Consider the following 19,343-nt stretch of genomic DNA (forward strand, 5'->3'; position numbering starts at 1 on the left):
GGGAAGACGAATCCACGGGCTCACCGGTGAAGATCAAGGAGAGGAAGGCTTTGCCCTACCCGCCCGGCGAGAGAGGAAAGAAAGATTTCACTAGTTGATGCGGCTATAAGTTATATCAGAAAGGAAATTTGTTATAGCAAGATGTACATCCACTAAAACAGAACATGCATATCTAGATTAAGACGTCAGCTTTTTTTGGCTCGAAAAAAAGTCAGTTTCTTCAAAGAAAAAAACAAAGAAATGTCATATATTAAAGTCGACCAACCAACCCTTACATGACCATCATTACAGAATTTAGTTACCTCAGCTAAACCTTTTGGGGAAACAAAAATTACACATAGCAAACCAAAGAGCGGTACCATGAATTGAAGGGGAAAAAATCAACAAAACAATTAATTTGATGGCGAACTCATTATCTTCCACACACACACATAAAGAAAGCAATGTTTTAAAAAAAACTAAAAGAAAGAATGCAGTGCGGACAATATGCATTCTCAAAATTTGGTTTGGTGCTTGCTCGAGCAATCATAGACTCGGTGCCCTCCAGTGTCAAACTGTCAATACGCCATCTTACGTATTTCAATAAGTGTCTCAATTTTGTATTAGCTTTAATATAAAGTTGTATTAGAGAGACACTTATTTTAGGACGCTGTGAGTATTTTTCAGGCGTAGCTACTTATCTATGCGATGCCCGATGTGAACCGGCCATGTCGCTGCATGCGGGTATTACGTACGTACTTGCCCGCCCGCCCGCGCGCGCAGCGGCCGGTCAATCGATTCCTGCCTAGACAGGACAATCCTACCTGACGGAGATGCTATGCGATCACGATACGATCCAGCCGACTTTCCCTCCGGCGCCGGTCGCCGGCGTATACCGATACCGACCTGCGTGGCGGCGGCGCACGTTGGCAGGTGGAAGCCGTGGAGATAGTCGACCAGCACATGTTCTCGACGGACGGGAACCAACCGAAAGCTGAACCAAGTAGGATCCGGGTCCGAGGCCAAACGCACGCCTGCATATATTCGCGTAGTTTATCAATTACCAGTAGTATATAAATCAGATCGAATCGCGCGCACACAGGATTTCGTGTCACGTTTTCGTTTCTCGCGCACGCGGGTTTAGGCAGCTCGTATCAGATTCGATAGGTGATAGGTCGGTCCGCCGGCTCGCACTGCTGTAGCTGGTCGTGACGTCCGTCCTCGCGAGAATGAGCGGAGGCCAACTTCAACATCTGAACCGGATCCTTTAACATAACTAGTAGAATGCCCGTGCGTTGCCACGGGCTTGTGAAATAGTCATAGATAAAGACAATATAACACAATCACAATTGCATAATAATTGAAGTCCACTTCATTTGGAATCAGAAGTGATAACAAAGTAGCAAATTAACAATGTATACGTATAAGTGATGATCCAATTAAAAATTTATTGCAAAGTATTGAGATGTACTTGATGCGCTTAAGAAATTCTCTCACAATATCAGGCAAGTTGTCTTTAGCTTCATTCGCATGATTTTTGAGCAAGCATAATAAAAAATGCTTTCTCAATTCATACCCATTCTGCACAAGTAATATACGTAGTTAGTATGAATACTTCATGTGGAAGGTTTAAAAATATGTGTAATGCACAGTACTCACCGCACAAACCGGCTTCGCCAGGTTTTTACCGTCCCACAAAAGCATAAAATAAAAGACAAAATAGCCTAACAAATCCTTGCAATTTCCTAAATTGTTATTGTATTAAATATGATGATAGAAAATAAATGTTTATATTCTAAATTTATTACCCGTCTACGCTCGTTGGAATACCATCAGGAGATAGACGTTGCCATTTTGATATATCGGAATGCCACCCTGGTTGCTTTATTTCCAGTGCTTCTTTGAATTTCCGCGCAAAACATTTTAGTTTCATTAAGTGCCTCAGAATTTTCATCTCCAACAATTGTGTTGTATGAATAGGGTCCAGAATAGATACACGACGTGCCTCTTTATCGATGACATACAAGATGTATCGGCCGATGGATTCATATGGAAGATAAATCTACAAGTCATAGCTATTACAGACAATAATAAACCATGACAAACAATGGACAAAAGACCTTACTTACCATGTTGCACGATGAGATGTTGTCTATCCCAGGCCAGCTATCAAACAAATTTGCCAACTTCTGAATAGTTTCCTTATCGCAGAACTTTTGACCTCGTGTTGAATCCCGCATCATGGACTGAGTAAAAAAAACATCGTCATATACATGGATAATGAGGCGATACCAACCATATCTTGTTGTAGATAAGTATTAACATGTTGTACAATGTGATGATATTTTGATGGGTCAATGTCCGTGTCTCTGTCTTCTTTCATCTGGCCAGAAACAACTAATAATATAGACCTTTTCACCCACCCTGTCTCGTAGATGGTCGTGAGCCATCATGCAATATATGTAAGCATTTATCACCTGTAACTCCATGTTTAGATTATATCCATGTCTTACGATATTATATGTTCTTTATATTATTAATTACAAAGTTTATGCAAATTGGTCTTGCATCATCATGTAAGAATATATCATCCTTCATAAGGCACTCCAAATTGTCGTTTGATAAGAAGGCATCTTCAATGTCCACGAACATGGTTTTCTTGGGGGCAGACATGATTGATTCAATGACTGTAATATATCTAGGAGTACAAATATAGTCTATCGACATGATACAGAAACGAGCCAAATTAGTATGAAAAATTAGACAAATTGGTTGAATACATAAAACAATATGTCGAAGGAAAGATCGATAATAACATTGAAAATAATACCTTGTGCAATAACATTTACATTGGCATTCTTTTTTGGTTTTTTATGAGATATCACCGCCCCCACATCATTTTGTTTTGAAAAACTCGGTGAGTTTTCGGCCCCTTTCAGCGTCGCCGCTTCAGAACCCTTGTCGATGCATTCTTTTTGTGCATCTCCAAAATCCATATCTGTGTCTCCTATATTCTGAAAAATAATAATATGTAAAATATAAACATTTTGTATTATCATATATAAGACACAAACAAAGAAGAATTAGCTATATACCTCTTCTCGTGGTGTTTCAGTCTGGTCTGTCATCGTTGCATCCAGCCTGGTTACATCAGTGTGTATGTCGGAACCCATCACTCTTTATCTGCGATGAAATATAAATGATATTTTCTACTGCATCATATAAACATATACAATATATAATAAAAGTAAGAGTGAAACAAACACAGCTGTTTTATTTTGTAAAAACGAAAAACTGTTTTTCATATTATTAGTCAAAGATGTTGCATTTATTTCGGAGGAAACAACCAACTATAATGTGCATATATAAATAATATATCATCTGAAATTTCTTAAATCATTTTAAACTATTTATATTTTTTAGTAGAAGAGTTTAATTTTTTATGCAGGCTAAGGAAAATTGTCCAACAAAAGATAAAAACATGCAAGCAATCCAACATAAACCAAGTATATTCGGTTTTTTCCCTACAATTTTACTTTTTTGTGTTACTTTGAATATATGTAATAAGTATAAAAACATTTATTCATTTTTTTCAAGAAAACAACATTTATTCGTATTTGTTTTTGAAGGTTAAAACATTTATTCATATGATCCATGTATATACTTTAGTGTATTTTTTTCTTCGAAGAGAAAACATTGCCGATCAAAGGCCCAAACTGGCTATACAGCACGGCCCAACAAGCACCCAACCCAGCAGTATTACAGAAAAAAATTTACTCAAAAAAAGAAAAGCACCCAACCCAGCCGGCGACCTCATCCACTCCACTCACTGGATCTCACCCACTCCCCTCCCTCCCCTGTCCCCCACAGCCGGCGACCTCATCAACCACGGCCGCCGCCCCTTCTCATCCCTTCCCCTCCACACACCTGACGGCAATCAGGTGCGAGCTTGTTGAGGCTCCGTGCCTCCGTCGTCTCCCACCGCCGCTCCATCCCATCCCCTTCCCTCCCACTCACGAGACCCGGGGCTTGCACATCACCGTCGTCGTGCGTCATGGACGAGGTCTAGTGCTCGGCCGGCATGGCCGCCCCGAGGGTGACCGCCGCGGCCCGGCACCTGTCGTCCTCATCGCGCAGCTTGGGCGGGTCGCGGCTGGCGCCTGTCGTCCTCGACCGTGGCCAGCTGGTTCAGCAGGAGCAACAGGGGGAGCGGGTGGTCGGATCAGCGGGGGGTGGTGGAGCGCGTAGGCAACGAGATGATGAGAAGGACAGGGACCCCGCGGCGGAGCAGCAACGGCTGGGGGAGCAGCGCAGCTTACCACTTCGCCGCCGTCGCTGTCGTGCAAGCCAGGCCAGGTGAGTTTGGATATTTCACCGTGGGGGAATTTTGTCAGGGGCAAATCATTAAGTTTCTAGCAAAGTTGTGGCAAATATTTAGTTTTGCAAGTATTTGTCTAATATGTGCGTTGCATCATTTTAGTTTTCCAGTGAATCCTGATTGTCAGTGTCAAAACTCTTGTTGCCGTCCAATATTCAAGTTGAATATTCCCAAAGATTATATGTCACACAGACAGAGCCCAACTTCTAGGCATGTGCACTTGTTGAGAACTTACACAAGTTAGGAAACATGCAGGTTAGGCCATCCTATCAATTGACCTGTCCCTAGAATTTTTCCGAGTTAAGCTTCACTTGATGCCATCTAGTCAGGGACCAGTCTGTACCATCTGAAACTCACAACGAAACCTCGTGTTTTCATTCAGTACCTACTCCCATGATAAAAAAAATTATGAGGATTGTGCAAGTTAGGTTCTGTGTCAGCATGTGACATGTCTTGACTGTTGTAGGAGTACAAGTGTGCCAGTGTGCGCCAATGATGTATCTTTTTCATATCAAGTTCATATCATTGAGACTATGAACTACATAAAGTCTTAAGTGTCTTTATTACTCTCAGAATTGCTTGGGCAGGAGCTTAAGTTTGTTTTGTCGACATCAACTAACGAGTATATTATGGTCTCTCTTTATTTCAGCTACATGAATCTAGTGTTGATCGTGCAGCTTTTGTGGAGTTTGTGCTTGGCTTGTCAGGATATATTTTCTATGAGGAATAACAGGGATCTTCATGCCCCGGATTTTCTATTGTTCTTTGTTATCATTGATTGGGTAAGTCGTGCACTTTGTCACTGCTATTGTCCATGCAGCTGCGCCTGAATTATCTGAAGGCATGCACTGAAACAACTGAACCCAATATTTTTTATCAACATTAATTAGTTCTTAGGAAAAAATGAAATTCAGGAAAACTGCAAGTCATGCTTCTCTATTGGCCAAGCTTTTGTTTTGCCTCCCTGTATGAGAATAAGGCAGCCTTAAATAGACTTGCTGTTATGGGTGCTTTGCATTACTTCTTGGTTGACCAACGGTATGTGGGTGATCACATCACTTGTGAACGCATTGTAGGTCATGGTGATTCTCATGTTCTCTGGATTCTGTGCCTCTGCCAGCGTGACGATTTTCTTCATGAAGGATATGAACTTCTGCGCGGAATACCGGTGTTTGGACTGCAGTCAGTTCACACTTTCAGTCACTCTGGCGTTCTTTACATGGTTGTTGCAAGCTGCGTCTTCTTTCTCTGGGTTCTGGCTACTGATTTCATTCTTCTAGTGATCTCTCTCATGCGCTCATAAGCACCGTCAGCATCGTGCTAATTGTCGGTCAGGAGGGTAAATCAGTTGCAATGTGCTCGGGCACCCATTATACATCACTTGTTACATAGATTGTCTGTTTGATTCATAGCTCATCTTCAGTTTAGGTGTTGGTTATGAGCGCCTTGAGGTGGAACAGTTACATGTGGGAATATTATGTCTTGTTAGTTTCACAAGTTTGTGATTTGATGGTTGGCTCGGTCATTTAGTTATATCCAGAGCTTGCCACTGAAGTTCCTTCCAGCCAACACTAATTGGTTTCTTTCTGAATAGCTTTGGCATCTCTTGATTATGGTAGTTATTAGATTATGTACTTTAGTTGTAGGTTGTGCTGAATGTAAAGGAATAATTGAAAAGAACCTGGTTAGTATAACTTTATAGGCTTTCTTGTTGCTTGTCTGTGTGAACAATAAATTGATCACGATTTGTCTGGGTGAACAATATATTCAGAACTGCAAATACTCCTACTGCAAACAAAATTCAGTAAATTTCAGTGCATCTACTGCAAACTAAATTCACCCAGACAAGAGTTGTGATGGCAATTTATGAGTAAAACTGCTTGAACTAAACTACTTGTCTACTGCTTGCTCTAAAAACTGCTTGTCTACCGCTTGCTCTAAAAACTGCTTGTCTACTGCTTTGACATGTTTTAGATTTCAGTACATATGTACATGTGTGTGGTGATCTTCATGACTGAATTTTGCATTGTGATTACAAGTCATTAGAGTCATCTAATGCCAAATAATCTTTTTAGCTAACAGAGGTCGATCATGTGACTATATCTTCATGACTTAGAGACACTACAAGTCCTTAGAGTCATCTAAGCCAATATTTTATTTTGTTAATCTTTGCCCAAGGATGAGTTTTTGTGGTGGAAGTTGGATGGGGGGTCCATCAGGTGCACCTATGCTGACAGAGGTTCATCATGTTGTGGTGGAAGTTTGCTTGGCTATGCAGCCTAAAATGTGTGATGAATCTATGTTTCTTCAGTTGCAGCCCACCTAATAGGACTGCTTGATTAAATCTACAATCAATTGTAGTATACGTGAAGAAAACATGATCATAATCTAATAACTATTATACTTTTAGAGAAGAGACAGAACCTAGAGGAACTCGCCTTCTTGATGCTCCTAGCTTACGCAAGGTACTCCTCGGGAATTTTTCCTCCAGGTCTGGCTAATTTGATCCTGTGCTATCGGTGATGGGCGAAGGGAGAGCAAGGAGGGGGAGGAGGGATGGCGGAGGTTAAGGCCTCTTTTGGTTCATAGGATAGGATTATCATAGGAATAGGAATTTTGTAGGAAATGAGATGGCATGTATCTCAAATCCTATGAGTAGGAATAGGAAACGAGATGTCATTTGGTTGACACCAAAGGAATTTTTCCATTGAGTCTAGGGTCATTTTTATTTTCCTATGAAATGTGGAGAATAGGAACCAATCCTATGTAGGAATAGGAATCTATTCCTATGAACCAAAGGGCTCTAAAGGAAAAAAATCCTATAAGAATCTTATCCTCTAAAATTCCTATGAAATTCCTCCAAACCAAAGGAGGCCTAACATATATAGGTAGGCCACATCCCACATGTGCCATGGATAGTTGGCCACATGTGCCATGTGGTACGTCTAGATCACTTGTTGGGCGTATTTAGGACTGCTCTCGCCGTACATGTAGCCACTCCTATATGTACAAGTACCTCACCATACCGCTCTCACCGTACAGGTAGCCCCCTCACTGCACAGCAGCCGCTCACACAAGTCGTTTCTCCCCACAATGGCGCTGCTTTTCCGACCTCCACTCCCGCCAGCCTCCACAGCGTCACGCCCATGTCCTCTCCCCACCACGGCCTCGCGCCGCCCCGCCATGGTCTTGCCCCACAACCAATGCCGTTGGTATCACATAGATTGACGTGCCGCCCCGCCATGGTCTCGCCCCGCAACCAACTCTGTCGGTATCACAGAGATCGATGTTGTTGCCGGCATCCATCCTCGACGACGACGACCTGGCATGGCTCCAGGCCAAGGCGGTTGCCAAGGCGAAGAATCTCTGCCTGGCCACCTGGAAGGGCGTGCAGCTGGCGGACAAGTTGCCATCCAAGAACACTCCACCTGTGGTCTTCCTGCAGGTCGTATTGTGGCGGAAGATACTAAAGATACCTCGTTTTGATTTTGAAGAAGTTAAAGCCACTTCTTTCCTGGATGTTCGGAAGATACTATCATACTCGAATCGGATGCCTATATGGTGGTCTCCGCAGTCCTAGACACGGGCCCAAACTTGTCCATACTCCATGCTATCTACAAGGAAATTAAAGTAAATGGTTGCACTTTGATCCCCTGGTCAGTAGCCAAGACAAGGAGAGAACAAAATCATGCTGCTCACATTGTAGATGTTGGTCTTATTACAAATACGGGAGCAGTGGATGTTGGCTGTCAAAACTCCCATGAGTTGCATCGCAATCATGTACTATTATATCCAGTAGAGTGTAAAAAAAATTAATTCTACACCTGGACTTACTGTAACAAGCAGGAACACATCGACGTTATATCTTTCCGGAAAATAATTCTATGAGACCAGGTCTCACGTGAGACCCATTCTGATGGATGACACATGGCATTCACAAATCACAAAGCATACCCCACTCCCCTCTTAAAATCAGGGGGAGAGAGATTAGATGTTTTGTGATTTGTGAATGCCACGTGTCATCCATCAGGACGGGTCTCACCTGCTAACCGTGAGACCTGGTCTCATATAATTTTTCCCCTATCTTTCCTGTTAAGTTTTGCATGCTAAGCATTTAGAAGTTGGCATATGCCAAAAAAAGCTTCTCGTTTCCCCTGGTATATTCTTCATCCCTACTAAAATGGATAAAATAAAGGACTGATACTACAGATGTAGGCATTCTTCATCTCTACTAAAATATATTCTTCATCATGTGGTTATCCACCTGTAATAAATCACCCCTGCATACCTACCTGATTTTCTTCTGTCACAAGTCACAATTCATAAGCAGTCTTACTTCTTAGGCGAGCTCTGTATTTTACTATTCTCTTTATCTTCATTTTTTCTTGACTCGGCACATTTACTTTTTTCGGTTATACCTTTGTACTACACTGAATCTAGGAAATATAAAGTAGATGAATGATGTGTTTATTCTTGTGTATACTATGTGACCTTCAATTATGTTTGCTTTCAGGAGTAAGAAGTCAGTTGGAGTGGAAGTGAGAATAGTACCATGAGCTCAAGTGATTCATTCACGAAGCTGGTAAACGCATAAACTTTAAAAAGATCATCTCAACAAGGTATGCAAGTAATTTCTTTTGGGTGTTTGAATTGCCACATCTTGGGTTTTGTTTTCAGTCCATTATATATTCTAGGGACAAACTTCATCTCATTTCTTAGACCAAATAATATTTAACTACAGGATCAGATTCACGTAAAGTAATTTGCAATGTTTATTCGATTTTGTGCATGACAAGGGGCAAGTAGAATTTTTTTCTGTATGCACTTAACAAGATTAAAGTAACAGGCACAAAGTGAATCAAGTGTCTTCAACAAGCAATTTAAAAGTGAAAGTAGATAAAAAACTTACTGATCCACATAGAAGAGTGTTGAGTATTGAAATTTGATTTGCCGCATTGCAATGGTCCGCTATGGTCCTGCAGTAATATGTGTATGACAGCAAAAGGATCTTCAAATCAGTATGTACACTAACTTATCCATTATAATTCGATATAGTATATGAGATAACTTGAACATCTCTAGAAACCAGTGTGAAAAAATATAACAGCCAAATCGCATTACAATACTATTACGTGTGGATTTTCATGTGCACATTCCCAGACGCTACAAACTTGATAAGAGCCGAAAGCAAGGAAATGCATATCACAGTTGCAATGACCGCTAGGAAAAGTCTCTCCACATCCGCGTGTTGAGAGACTTGAGCTATTAATTTTGCAGGCACTCCACACAAGCACATGCATGTTAAGTGAGGGTATACGTTATCATTTTGGGTATGATCGAATGGAAATACCTGTTCATGTCATCCTCTGATCCACTCATCCAAATCATCCTGCAAAGCTCATGCATAATGGTTTAAGAAATAAAGTATAGATGCTCAAAGGACAAGATTGATAGCTAACAAATAGTTGATGCCTACAATTAGCTTATGGTCTCCTCCTCCAACATGTGTTTCCTGTTTGAGCGTTGTGAAAGGTTAGGAGGTCCAGGCAGGTCAAGGCGATGGCCACCTTTGACTTTGGAAATGCAAACCCCCTCTCGTGGCCATCTCCACAACATCATCCAACATATTGACGTTTAGCTGACCGAAAGGAACTATACATATTTAGCTAGGAAATCTAGGAACAACAAAATAGACCGGTCGACATGTATGATTAAGGATAAAGAATGCACTAACTTTCAAACTTTTTTGATGCTATCTTGCCTAACCACATATATTGTCAACATGGAAATTCTGGTTTCTGAAATCAGTTTCCTTGCTCAGTAGAACACCTATTATGAAATCTGTTTGTTCCCCATACACACATATGGAATGGCAGCTCCCTGACACGAAATGAACATTGTCTGATGGCAAGAAAGTTTGAAATAGCGCGTGTGGGGGTAGCAAGATTGATTAGAGCGCACCATTTACAACCACAACAGCAGTACTTCAAAAAGTGGGATGCGGCAATCTAGCCCCCTGGGCATTCATTGTGGCCCCAAAACAATCTGTTATGTTGTATTCCATATACCCTATTTTACAGTTGTCTATTTTCTCATCATCGTCAAGCAAAATTAATTAGAATGTACCCATTCCAGCCAGCGTGGCAATACTTCAACAAGCCAGATGGACCATGTGACCCTGGTTATGCATCGTTCGCCCCTGTACATGGTCGTCACCAGGCACTGTGGCAGCAGCCGCCACCATCAAAACAGTAGTTGACTTATAACAGTGAGGTTGGACCTCATGAGGTAAAAACATTGGTGAAGCTTATGATATTCTGCTATCTCCTCTATTGACCTGTAGCTCTGTAGCCCTGGAACGGACCATCTTCACTTGTTAAAAATTACTCGCAAGATACATATTCTTAGTAGTAATTCTGTCACATGTGCTGTCATGGTTGATGGATCCAACTTTACATGTTCTGTGCAATTTTGCATTATGTGTTTTGAAAGTAAAAGATGAAAAAAAAACTACGGGCACCAAGTTTAAAACTATGTAATCAGTAAGTCTAAAAGCAACTAAACTGTTATATTAAATTCATTATTTGAGTTCATTGGAATATACTCCCTCTGTCCCATAATGTAAGATGTTATAGTATATTGGATGTAATAACGTCTTACATTATGGGATGGAGGGAGTAATAAGCAACAAAGATGAAATTATGTATTTCTGCTATGCTGTGATGGGCTACTTTTGATGTGTTGCCTGGGTGTCTATTTTTCCATCATCTTACCATCAGCTGTTGCCTATGATTTCAGGCACCCCTGCCATCCTTCAACAATTGAAGTGGAGCTGGCTACCATTGGTATTCACAGCAATTTTCTGCCCCTAACTCATTTGATTATGGCGCACACACAACCTATGGCAACCACCAACACCAGTGGGAGCAGCTTCCCAGTACTCTAGAGCTGCCTATTGCATCTTGGCAGCATCCACCTCCTCCGTTGCATTGTCGTCCAACACCTAGCAAGGTAAAAACAGCACTGAAAACCTGTGTTTGCTGACATGGTCCTCTTTTAGACGGTATAGACATGGAGTGAACCTTTCATTAAGATTACTTTTTCAAGATAGCTTGTTGCATATGCAAAACCCTTGTATGTTTCAAACTCAAATTAAAGAGGGTTACACAGTGTCAGACTATGTAAGGTAATATCCTCTCATAGTTTGACACTATTGCTTATCTAGAGGATCATTGCTTATGGTCCGAACTATGAGAAATGTTTATTTCCTAGAAATTCTTTGACACCAGGTACCAAAATAACTTCTACCTGGCACAACATTTAGGATCTTACTTTTTTTTGAGGGACATTTAGGATCTTACTACTGGAACTGAGCACGGGAACATTAAGGTTTTACACACGCTCATGTCTAGAGTGACCTACAGGCAAGTTAATGGATCAGCACTCTTGTCCTTTTTGGTCTTTTTCACCTGTGCTACTCTTCAACAGGATCAATTATGTCCTACAATGTGATGTTTCCTTAGCATAGACTTTCCCACTAAAAGAGTGATTTTAATGTGACAGAAAGTAAAGATCATGTGTGTATAAACTTTCTATTGCCTGTATGAGCATGCGTTGGCTGTATGATAAACTGTGTACTGTGTAATACCTTGATCGCTATCGGTGGCGGATCCTCGACGCGATCGGCGGTGGGTCCTGGAACGATCGGCGGGGGGGCATGGAAGTGATCGGCAGCGGGTCGTGGAAGTGTTCGGCGGCGGGTCCTGGAAGCAATCGACGGCGGATCCTGAATCCTAAACAACAACAGTGCTGGATCAGGGGATCCGCGTGCGACTCCAGAAGGGGATCGACGTGAAAGTGATCCGCCGCAGACCCTCAACGGGATCGGCTGCAGATCTGACCTTGCTTTGCACTAGGAGGGCGTCGGCGGACGTAGGGACGAATGAAGGCGGCGAACGACTCGTGCGGGCGAGTGCTTCGAGGGCACGAGGAATCGCTCGTGGGTGCTGGCGTCTGGTTAATTTTCGTAGGTTTTATTTCGTAGATTTTTTTTACTCCGTTCTTTCCTCCATCGACCGGAGGTTTTCCGCTGGAAATCGTCGATGCATAGCATTTTTTTTGGTTTGCGGGTCCTGGGGGGAATCGCTGGGACGTGGGAGGTGGGATTGAGGACGAAAAAAACCCGGCTTTGGTGGGACGAAAAAAAACCTGGAAGCGAGACTACCAACTGCTCCATTAGGAGTAGAGATGAAGGAAAGTCACGGTGCTACAGTGCTAGCCTAATATAAAATGAAGAAGGAATTTTTTTAATTTTCATCAGGGAAAAAAATAATTCTTCTCACCTGAATTGTATTCATTTTGCCTATAAGGCTTTGCAGCATTTTGCAAGATAGGGTTCAAATGAACCTGAAGTACAAGGAGGCACAAGGGGAGAAGAGATAAAGCAAAACAACACATGCCGACAACACACAAGGCGGAAAAAAGAGGGAAAATACAAGACACAACAACAAAGAGCACCGCTAGCGTAATCGAACGGCATCAGCCAGCCAAGACCAAATCAAGACACTGCACCATCGGCACAATCTAAAGGCACCGCACATTCAAGACTGCACAACACCGCGATACCACCTGTGTCATGGGGCACATTCGAAGGGTCACATGAGGCCAAGACAGCGCCACGACACCTGTGTGCCACCGCCAAAGTCAAAGATGAAGAGAGAGCACGAAGCGTCGAGCTTGAGGGAGAAGATTGATGTCATGGTGCAATCAAATGAGTTGATGTTATTGAAGTCGTTGGAGATTAAGAAAGAGTTGGCCGAGAAGAAGACAAGAGAGAAGCAACAAAAATGGCAATTGCTCAAGAAAGAGGGGCTGCGCAAAGCGGCCATTGAGGAGAGAAGAGCACGCGCCGCTAAAAAGAAAGCCATGTCCAAGTTTTGCTCGCCGAAGAGAACAAGATCATGACAATGAACCGCAATGACATGGACGACCTCACCAAAGAATGGCATGATATGGCAAGAAGAGAAATCTTGAAGAGGAGAATGGTTGCGTCGGCTAGTGTGTGTTACAGTGCCGGAGATGATTTCTCAACGGGGTTTGGAATCAATGTCGATGATTTCGGCGCGGGAGTTGAAACAAGCCCCGGAGGTGGATTCGGTGGTTCCGATGAACTCCATGGACTCGATGGTGCGGAGTGAAGATCGACCAAGATGATGCCGGATGTGGTCGTCACTTTTGCAAGACCTTCTTTTGCGTTTGTCCTACAAAACTTAAGCTTTTATTTGCGCATGAACTGTTTTCTATTGTTTGAATTTCAACTTATTTGTCGAAACCGATGTCAAATTCGATAATTGGACGTTTTCGGTTTGCGGGTCAATCGACGCGGCGGTGCCCGAGCAAACCCCGCGTAATCGACCCGCAAAAGTGCATATTCGTCGAATATCCTTTTTTACGGATCTATTTTGCGGGGTCTGAGTCTGACATCGCCCATGCCCGTCTGCATATACACTTTTCCGCAAATTACAAAACACTTATGCAGGTTAAGATTTTGCAGACTCTGCTAAAGATGCTCTTACGGGGGCGGTGCGACAAAGTCCAGGAAGGTGAGGTTGACAGAGGTCCTCCAGCTCCACCTCCTGCTGCGCCATGCGCACCACCTTCTTGTTTGTCGCCATGTCGCCCATCCTTGCTTGTTTAGCTCGGTCTAATAGCTAGGTCCAATTTTTTATTTATGATAAATAATAAATCTGTAATTATAGAACTGGTAAAAGGCCTGTGAAAATTGTCAAAATAGGAAGGACGCTATGAAGGACAGCGTCCAAGCCTGGACGCCATTGCTAAGTGCGTCCTTCTATGGACGCCGTTACGCATGACGTCTGGCTATGTGGTTCGACTTAGTAGGCTCAATCGAGTCGTCTTTTTTTCTCTCTGATATACGTAACTCTTTCTGGTCTGCAAACCCTAATACGCATCCAGAGGAAGTTCCAGCGGCCGACATTAGAAATCATCATAGGAGCCGCGTTGTCTCACCGGCCGCTCGTCATTAAGATCGTCCACTTGACCTGTAGTTGGCGCATGTGAATTGTACCACTGCCATACTGCATCTTCTCTATCAAGTTTTCTGTATAATTCATTCAATGATTGCAAGTGTACTGCGTACATTGTATAGATGATTGGGTTGTTATTCCTGGTAATACAATTAGTAATTAGCTAGTTTATGAGAACTGATAGATCGTGAAAAAATCAATCTTGAGTCGATAGTAAATCAATTCAAGATCTTGATGCTTACTTCCTATATGTCCATGCCTGCAGGTGAATTGGAGAACGTGCTAATTGTTCTAACGTATGTGGATGTGGAAATGCTGTTGGGGAACGTAGCATAAATTCAAAATTTTCTACGCATCACCAAGATCAATCTATGGAGAGACTAGCAACGAGGGGAAGGAGAGTGCATCTACATACCCTTGTAGATCGCTAAGCGGAAGCGTTCAAGTGAACGGGGTTGATGGAGTCGTACTCGTCGTGATTCAAATCACCGATGACCAAGTGCCGAACGCACGGCACCTCCGCGTTCAACACACGTACGGAACGGAGACGTCTCCCATGCCTTGATCCAGCAAGGAGGAGGGAGAGGTTGATGGAGATCTAGCAGCACGACGGCGTGGTGGAAGTAGCGGGATTCCAACAGGGCTTCGCTAAGCGCTGCGGGAGGAAGAAGATGTGTCACGGCAGGGAGAGGGAGGCGCCAGGCCTTAGATTGGTTTGCTCCTCCTTTTTCCCCACTATATATAGGGCCAAGGGAGAGGGGGAGGCGCAGCCCTTGCCCCTTCCTCCAAGGAAGGGTGCGGCCAAGGGGGGGAAGGAGTCCATCCTCCCCAAGGCACCTCGGAGGTGCCTTCCCTTTTTAGGACTCTCCCCTTTTTTTCTCTCTTGGCGCATGGGCCTCTTGGGGCTGGTGCCCTTGGCCCATATAGGCCAAGGCACACCCCCTACAGCCCATGTGGCCCCCGGGGCAGGTGGCCCCACCCGGTGGGCCCCTGGGACCCTTCCGGTGGTCCCGGTACAATACCGATGACCCCGAAACTTGTCCCGATGGCCGAAATAGCACTTCCTATATATAATTCACCTCCGGACCATTCCGGAACTCCTCGTGACGTCCGGGATCTCATCCGGGACTCCGAACAACTTTCGGGTTACCGCATACTAATATCTCTATAACCCTAGCGTCACCGAACCTTAAGTGTGTAGACCCTACGGGTTCGGGAGACATGCAGACATGACCGAGACGTTCTCCGGTCAATAACCAACAGCGGGATCTGGATACCCATGTTGGCTCCCACATGTTCCACGATGATCTCATCGGATGAACCACGATGTCAAGGACTTAATCAATCCCGTATACAATTCCCTTTGTCTAGCGGTATTGTACTTGCCCGAGATTCGATCATCGGTATCCCTATACCTTGTTCAATCTCGTTACCGGCAAGTCTCTTTACTCGTTCCGTAACACATCATCCCGTGATCAACTCCTTGGTCACATTGCGCATATGATGATGTCCTACCGAGTGGGCCCAGAGATACCTCTCCGCTTACACGGAGTGACAAATCCCAGTCTCGATTCGTGCCAACCCAACAGACACTTTCGGAGATACCCGTAGTGTACCTTTATAGCCACCCAGTTACGTTGTGACGTTTGGCACACCCAAAGTACTCCTACGGTATTCGGGAGTTGCACAATCTCATGGTCTAAGAAAATGATACTTGACATTGGAAAAGCTTTAGCATACGAACTACATGATCTTGTGCTAGGCTTAGGATTGGGTCTTGTCCATCACATCATTCTCCTAATGATGTGATCCCGTTATCAACGACATCCAATGTCCATGGTTAGGAAACCGTAACCATCTATTGATCAACGAGCTAGTCAACTAGAGGCTTACTAGGGACATGGTGTTGTCTATGTATCCACACATGTATCTGAGTTTCCTATCAATACAATTATAGCATGGATAATAAACGATTATCATGAACAAGGAAATATAATAATAACTAATTTATTATTGCCTCTAGGGTATATTTCCAACAGTCTCCCACTTTCACTAGAGTCAATAATCTAGTTCACATCGATATGTGATTAACACTCAAGGTCACATCCCCATGTGACTAACACCCAAGAGTTTACTAGAGTCAATAATCTAGTTCACATTTACCATGTGATTAACACTCGATGAGTTCTGGGTTTGATCATGTTTTGCTTGTGAGAGAGGTTATAGTCAACGGGTCTGAACCTTTCAGATCCGTGTGTGCTTCACAAATCTCTATGTCATCTCCTAGATGTAGCTACCACGTTCTATTTGGAGCTAATCCAAATAACTGTTCTACTTGGAGCTATTCTAAATTGTTGCTCCATTATATGTATCCGGTATCTCTACTCAGAGCTATCCGGATAGGTGTTAAGCTTGCATCGACGTAACTCTTTACGACGAACTCTTTTACCACCTCCATAATCGAGAAAATTCCTTAGTCTACTAGCTACTAAGGATAACTCTTGTACCCCTTGACTGACTCATGGCAAGGCACATTTCAAGTGCGGTACATAGCATAGCATACTGTAGAGCCTATGTCTTAAGCATAGGGGACGACCTCCGTCCTTTCTCTCTATTCTGCCGTGGTCGAGCTTTAAGTCTTAACTTCATACCTTACAACTCAGGCAAGAACTCCTTCTTTGACTGATCCATCTTGAACAACTTCAAGATCATGTCAAGGTATGTGCTCATTTGAAAGTACCATTAAGCGTTTTGATCTATCCTTATAGATCTTGATGCTCAATGCTCAAGTAGCTTAATCCAGGCTTTCCATTGAAAAACACTTTCCAAATAACCCTATATGCTTTCCAGAAATTCTACATCATTTCTGATCCATAACATATACTCATCAGAAATTCTATAGTGCTCCCACTCACTTCTTTGGAAATACAAGTTTCTCATAAACTTTGTATAAACCCAAAATCTTTGATCATCTCATCAAAGTGTACATTCCAACTCCGAGATGCTTACTCCAGTCCTCAGAAGGATTGCTGGAGTTTTGCATACTTATTAGCATCTTTCAGGATTGACAAAACCTTCCGGTTGTATCACATACAACCTTTCCTCAAGAAAATCGTCGAGGAAACAATGTTTTGACATCCTATCTGCAAGATTTCATAAATAATGCAGTAATCGCTAATATAATTCCAACAGACTCTTAGCATCGCTACGAGTGAGAAAGTCTCACCGTAGTCAACTCCTTGAACTTGTCGGAAAACATCTTAACGACAAGTCGAGCTTTCTTAACGGTGACACTTACCATCATTGTCCGTCTTCCTTTTAAAATCCATCTATACCCAACAGCCTTACGACCATCAAGTAGTTCTTCCAAAGTATGCACTTTGTTTTCATATATGGATCCTCTCTCGGATTTTATGGCCTCGAGCCATTTATCGGAATCCGGGCCCACCATCGCTTCTCCACAGCTCGTAGGTTCATTGTTGTCTAGCAACATGACTTATAAGACAGGATTACGTACCACTCTGAAGTAGTACGCATCCTTGTCATCCCACGAGGTTTGGTAGTGACTTGATCTGAAGTTTCATGATCACTATCATAAGCTTCCACTTCAATTGGTGTAGGTGCTATACACTAGTTGAAGTGACGGTTCAATAACCTCATAAAGTCTCCACCATCCTCCCACTCAATTCTTTCAAGAAAAACTTTTCCTCGAGAAAGGACCCGATTCTAGAAACAATCCCTTATTGCTTTCGAATCTGAGACAGGAGGTATACCCAACAGTTTTGGGTGTCCTATGAAGATGCATTTATCCGCTTTAGGTTCGAGCTTATCAGCCTGAAACTTTTTCACATAAGCGTCGCAGTCCCAAACTTTTAAGAAATGACAGCTTAGGTTTCTCTAAACCATAGTTCATACGGTGTCATATCATCGGAATTACGAGGTGCCCTATTTAAAGTGAATGTGGTTGTCTCTAATGCTTAACCCATAAACTATTGTGGTAATTCGATAAGAGACATCATGGTATGCATCATATCCTATAGGGTGCAGTTATGATGTTCGGACACACCATCACACTATGGTGTTCCAGGCTGTATTAGTTGTGAAACAATTTCCACAATGTCTTAATTCTGTGCCAAACTCGTAATTCAGATATTCATCTCTATGATCATATCATAGATATTCTATCCTCTTGTCACGACGATCTTTCAACTTCACCCTGAAATTACTTGAACCTTTCAATAATTCAGACTCGTGATTCATCAAGTAAATATACTCAACATCTACTTAAATCATCTGTGAAGTAAGAACATAACGATATCCACTACATGCCTCAGCATTCATTGGACTGCACACATCAAAAATGTATTTCTTCCAACAAGTTGCTTTCTTGTTCCATTTTACTGAAAACGAGGCTTTCAGTCATCTTGCCCATGTGGTATGATTTGCATGTCTCAAGTGATTCAAAATCAAGCGAGTACAAAACGGTCCATTTGCATGGAGTTTCTTCATGCATATATACCAATAGACATGGTTCGCATGTCCCAAACTTTTCAAAAACGAGTGAGCCCAAAGATCCATCAACATGGAGCTTCTTCATGCGTTTTATACCGATATGACTTACGTGGCAGTGCCACAAGTAGGTGGTACTATCATTACTATCTTTTGGCATGAACATGTGTATCACTACGATCGAGATTCGATAAACCATTCATTTCAGGTGTAAGACCATTGAAGGTATTATTCAAATAAACAGAGTAACCATTATTCTCTTTAAATGAATAACCGTATTGCGATAGACATAATCCAATCATGTCTATGCTCAACGCAAACACCAATCTCGATGGTAGAGGGAGCGTGCGATATTTGATCATATCAACATTGGAAACACTTCCAACACATATCATCAGCTCATCTTTAGCTAGTCTCCGTTTATTCCGTAG

General features: G+C 42.7%; 1 protein-coding gene across 8 annotated transcripts; it reads left to right on the plus strand.

The window, feature by feature from the left end:
• The first annotated feature begins 3,781 nt into the window (after nucleotides 1–3,781).
• On the plus strand, nucleotides 3,782–14,719 carry LOC147981443 (CASP-like protein 5B3). 8 transcript variants are annotated; one of them, XM_087513961.1, is made up of 7 exons: nucleotides 3,782–4,335; nucleotides 5,007–5,139; nucleotides 5,434–5,579; nucleotides 8,871–8,976; nucleotides 10,493–10,645; nucleotides 11,156–11,368; nucleotides 14,669–14,719. In XM_087513961.1, exons 1-4 carry the CDS (start codon nucleotides 4,061–4,063, stop codon nucleotides 8,911–8,913), a joined length of 597 nt encoding a protein of 198 aa, XP_087370087.1. In that variant the 5' UTR covers nucleotides 3,782–4,060; the 3' UTR covers nucleotides 8,914–8,976; nucleotides 10,493–10,645; nucleotides 11,156–11,368; nucleotides 14,669–14,719. The 8 variants fall into 8 exon arrangements, with proteins under 8 accessions (XP_087370087.1, XP_087370089.1, XP_087370086.1 ...); XM_087513963.1 differs by lacking the exon at nucleotides 14,669–14,719 and adding an exon at nucleotides 13,911–14,085; XM_087513960.1 differs by lacking the exon at nucleotides 14,669–14,719 and adding an exon at nucleotides 12,727–13,674.
• Nucleotides 14,720–19,343: the final 4,624 nt, after the last annotated feature.

This window comes from Triticum urartu, chromosome 3A, assembly GCF_056163025.1.
Source record: "Triticum urartu cultivar PI428250 chromosome 3A, HENAU_Tu73, whole genome shotgun sequence".
Lineage (NCBI taxonomy): Eukaryota > Viridiplantae > Streptophyta > Magnoliopsida > Poales > Poaceae > Triticum > Triticum urartu.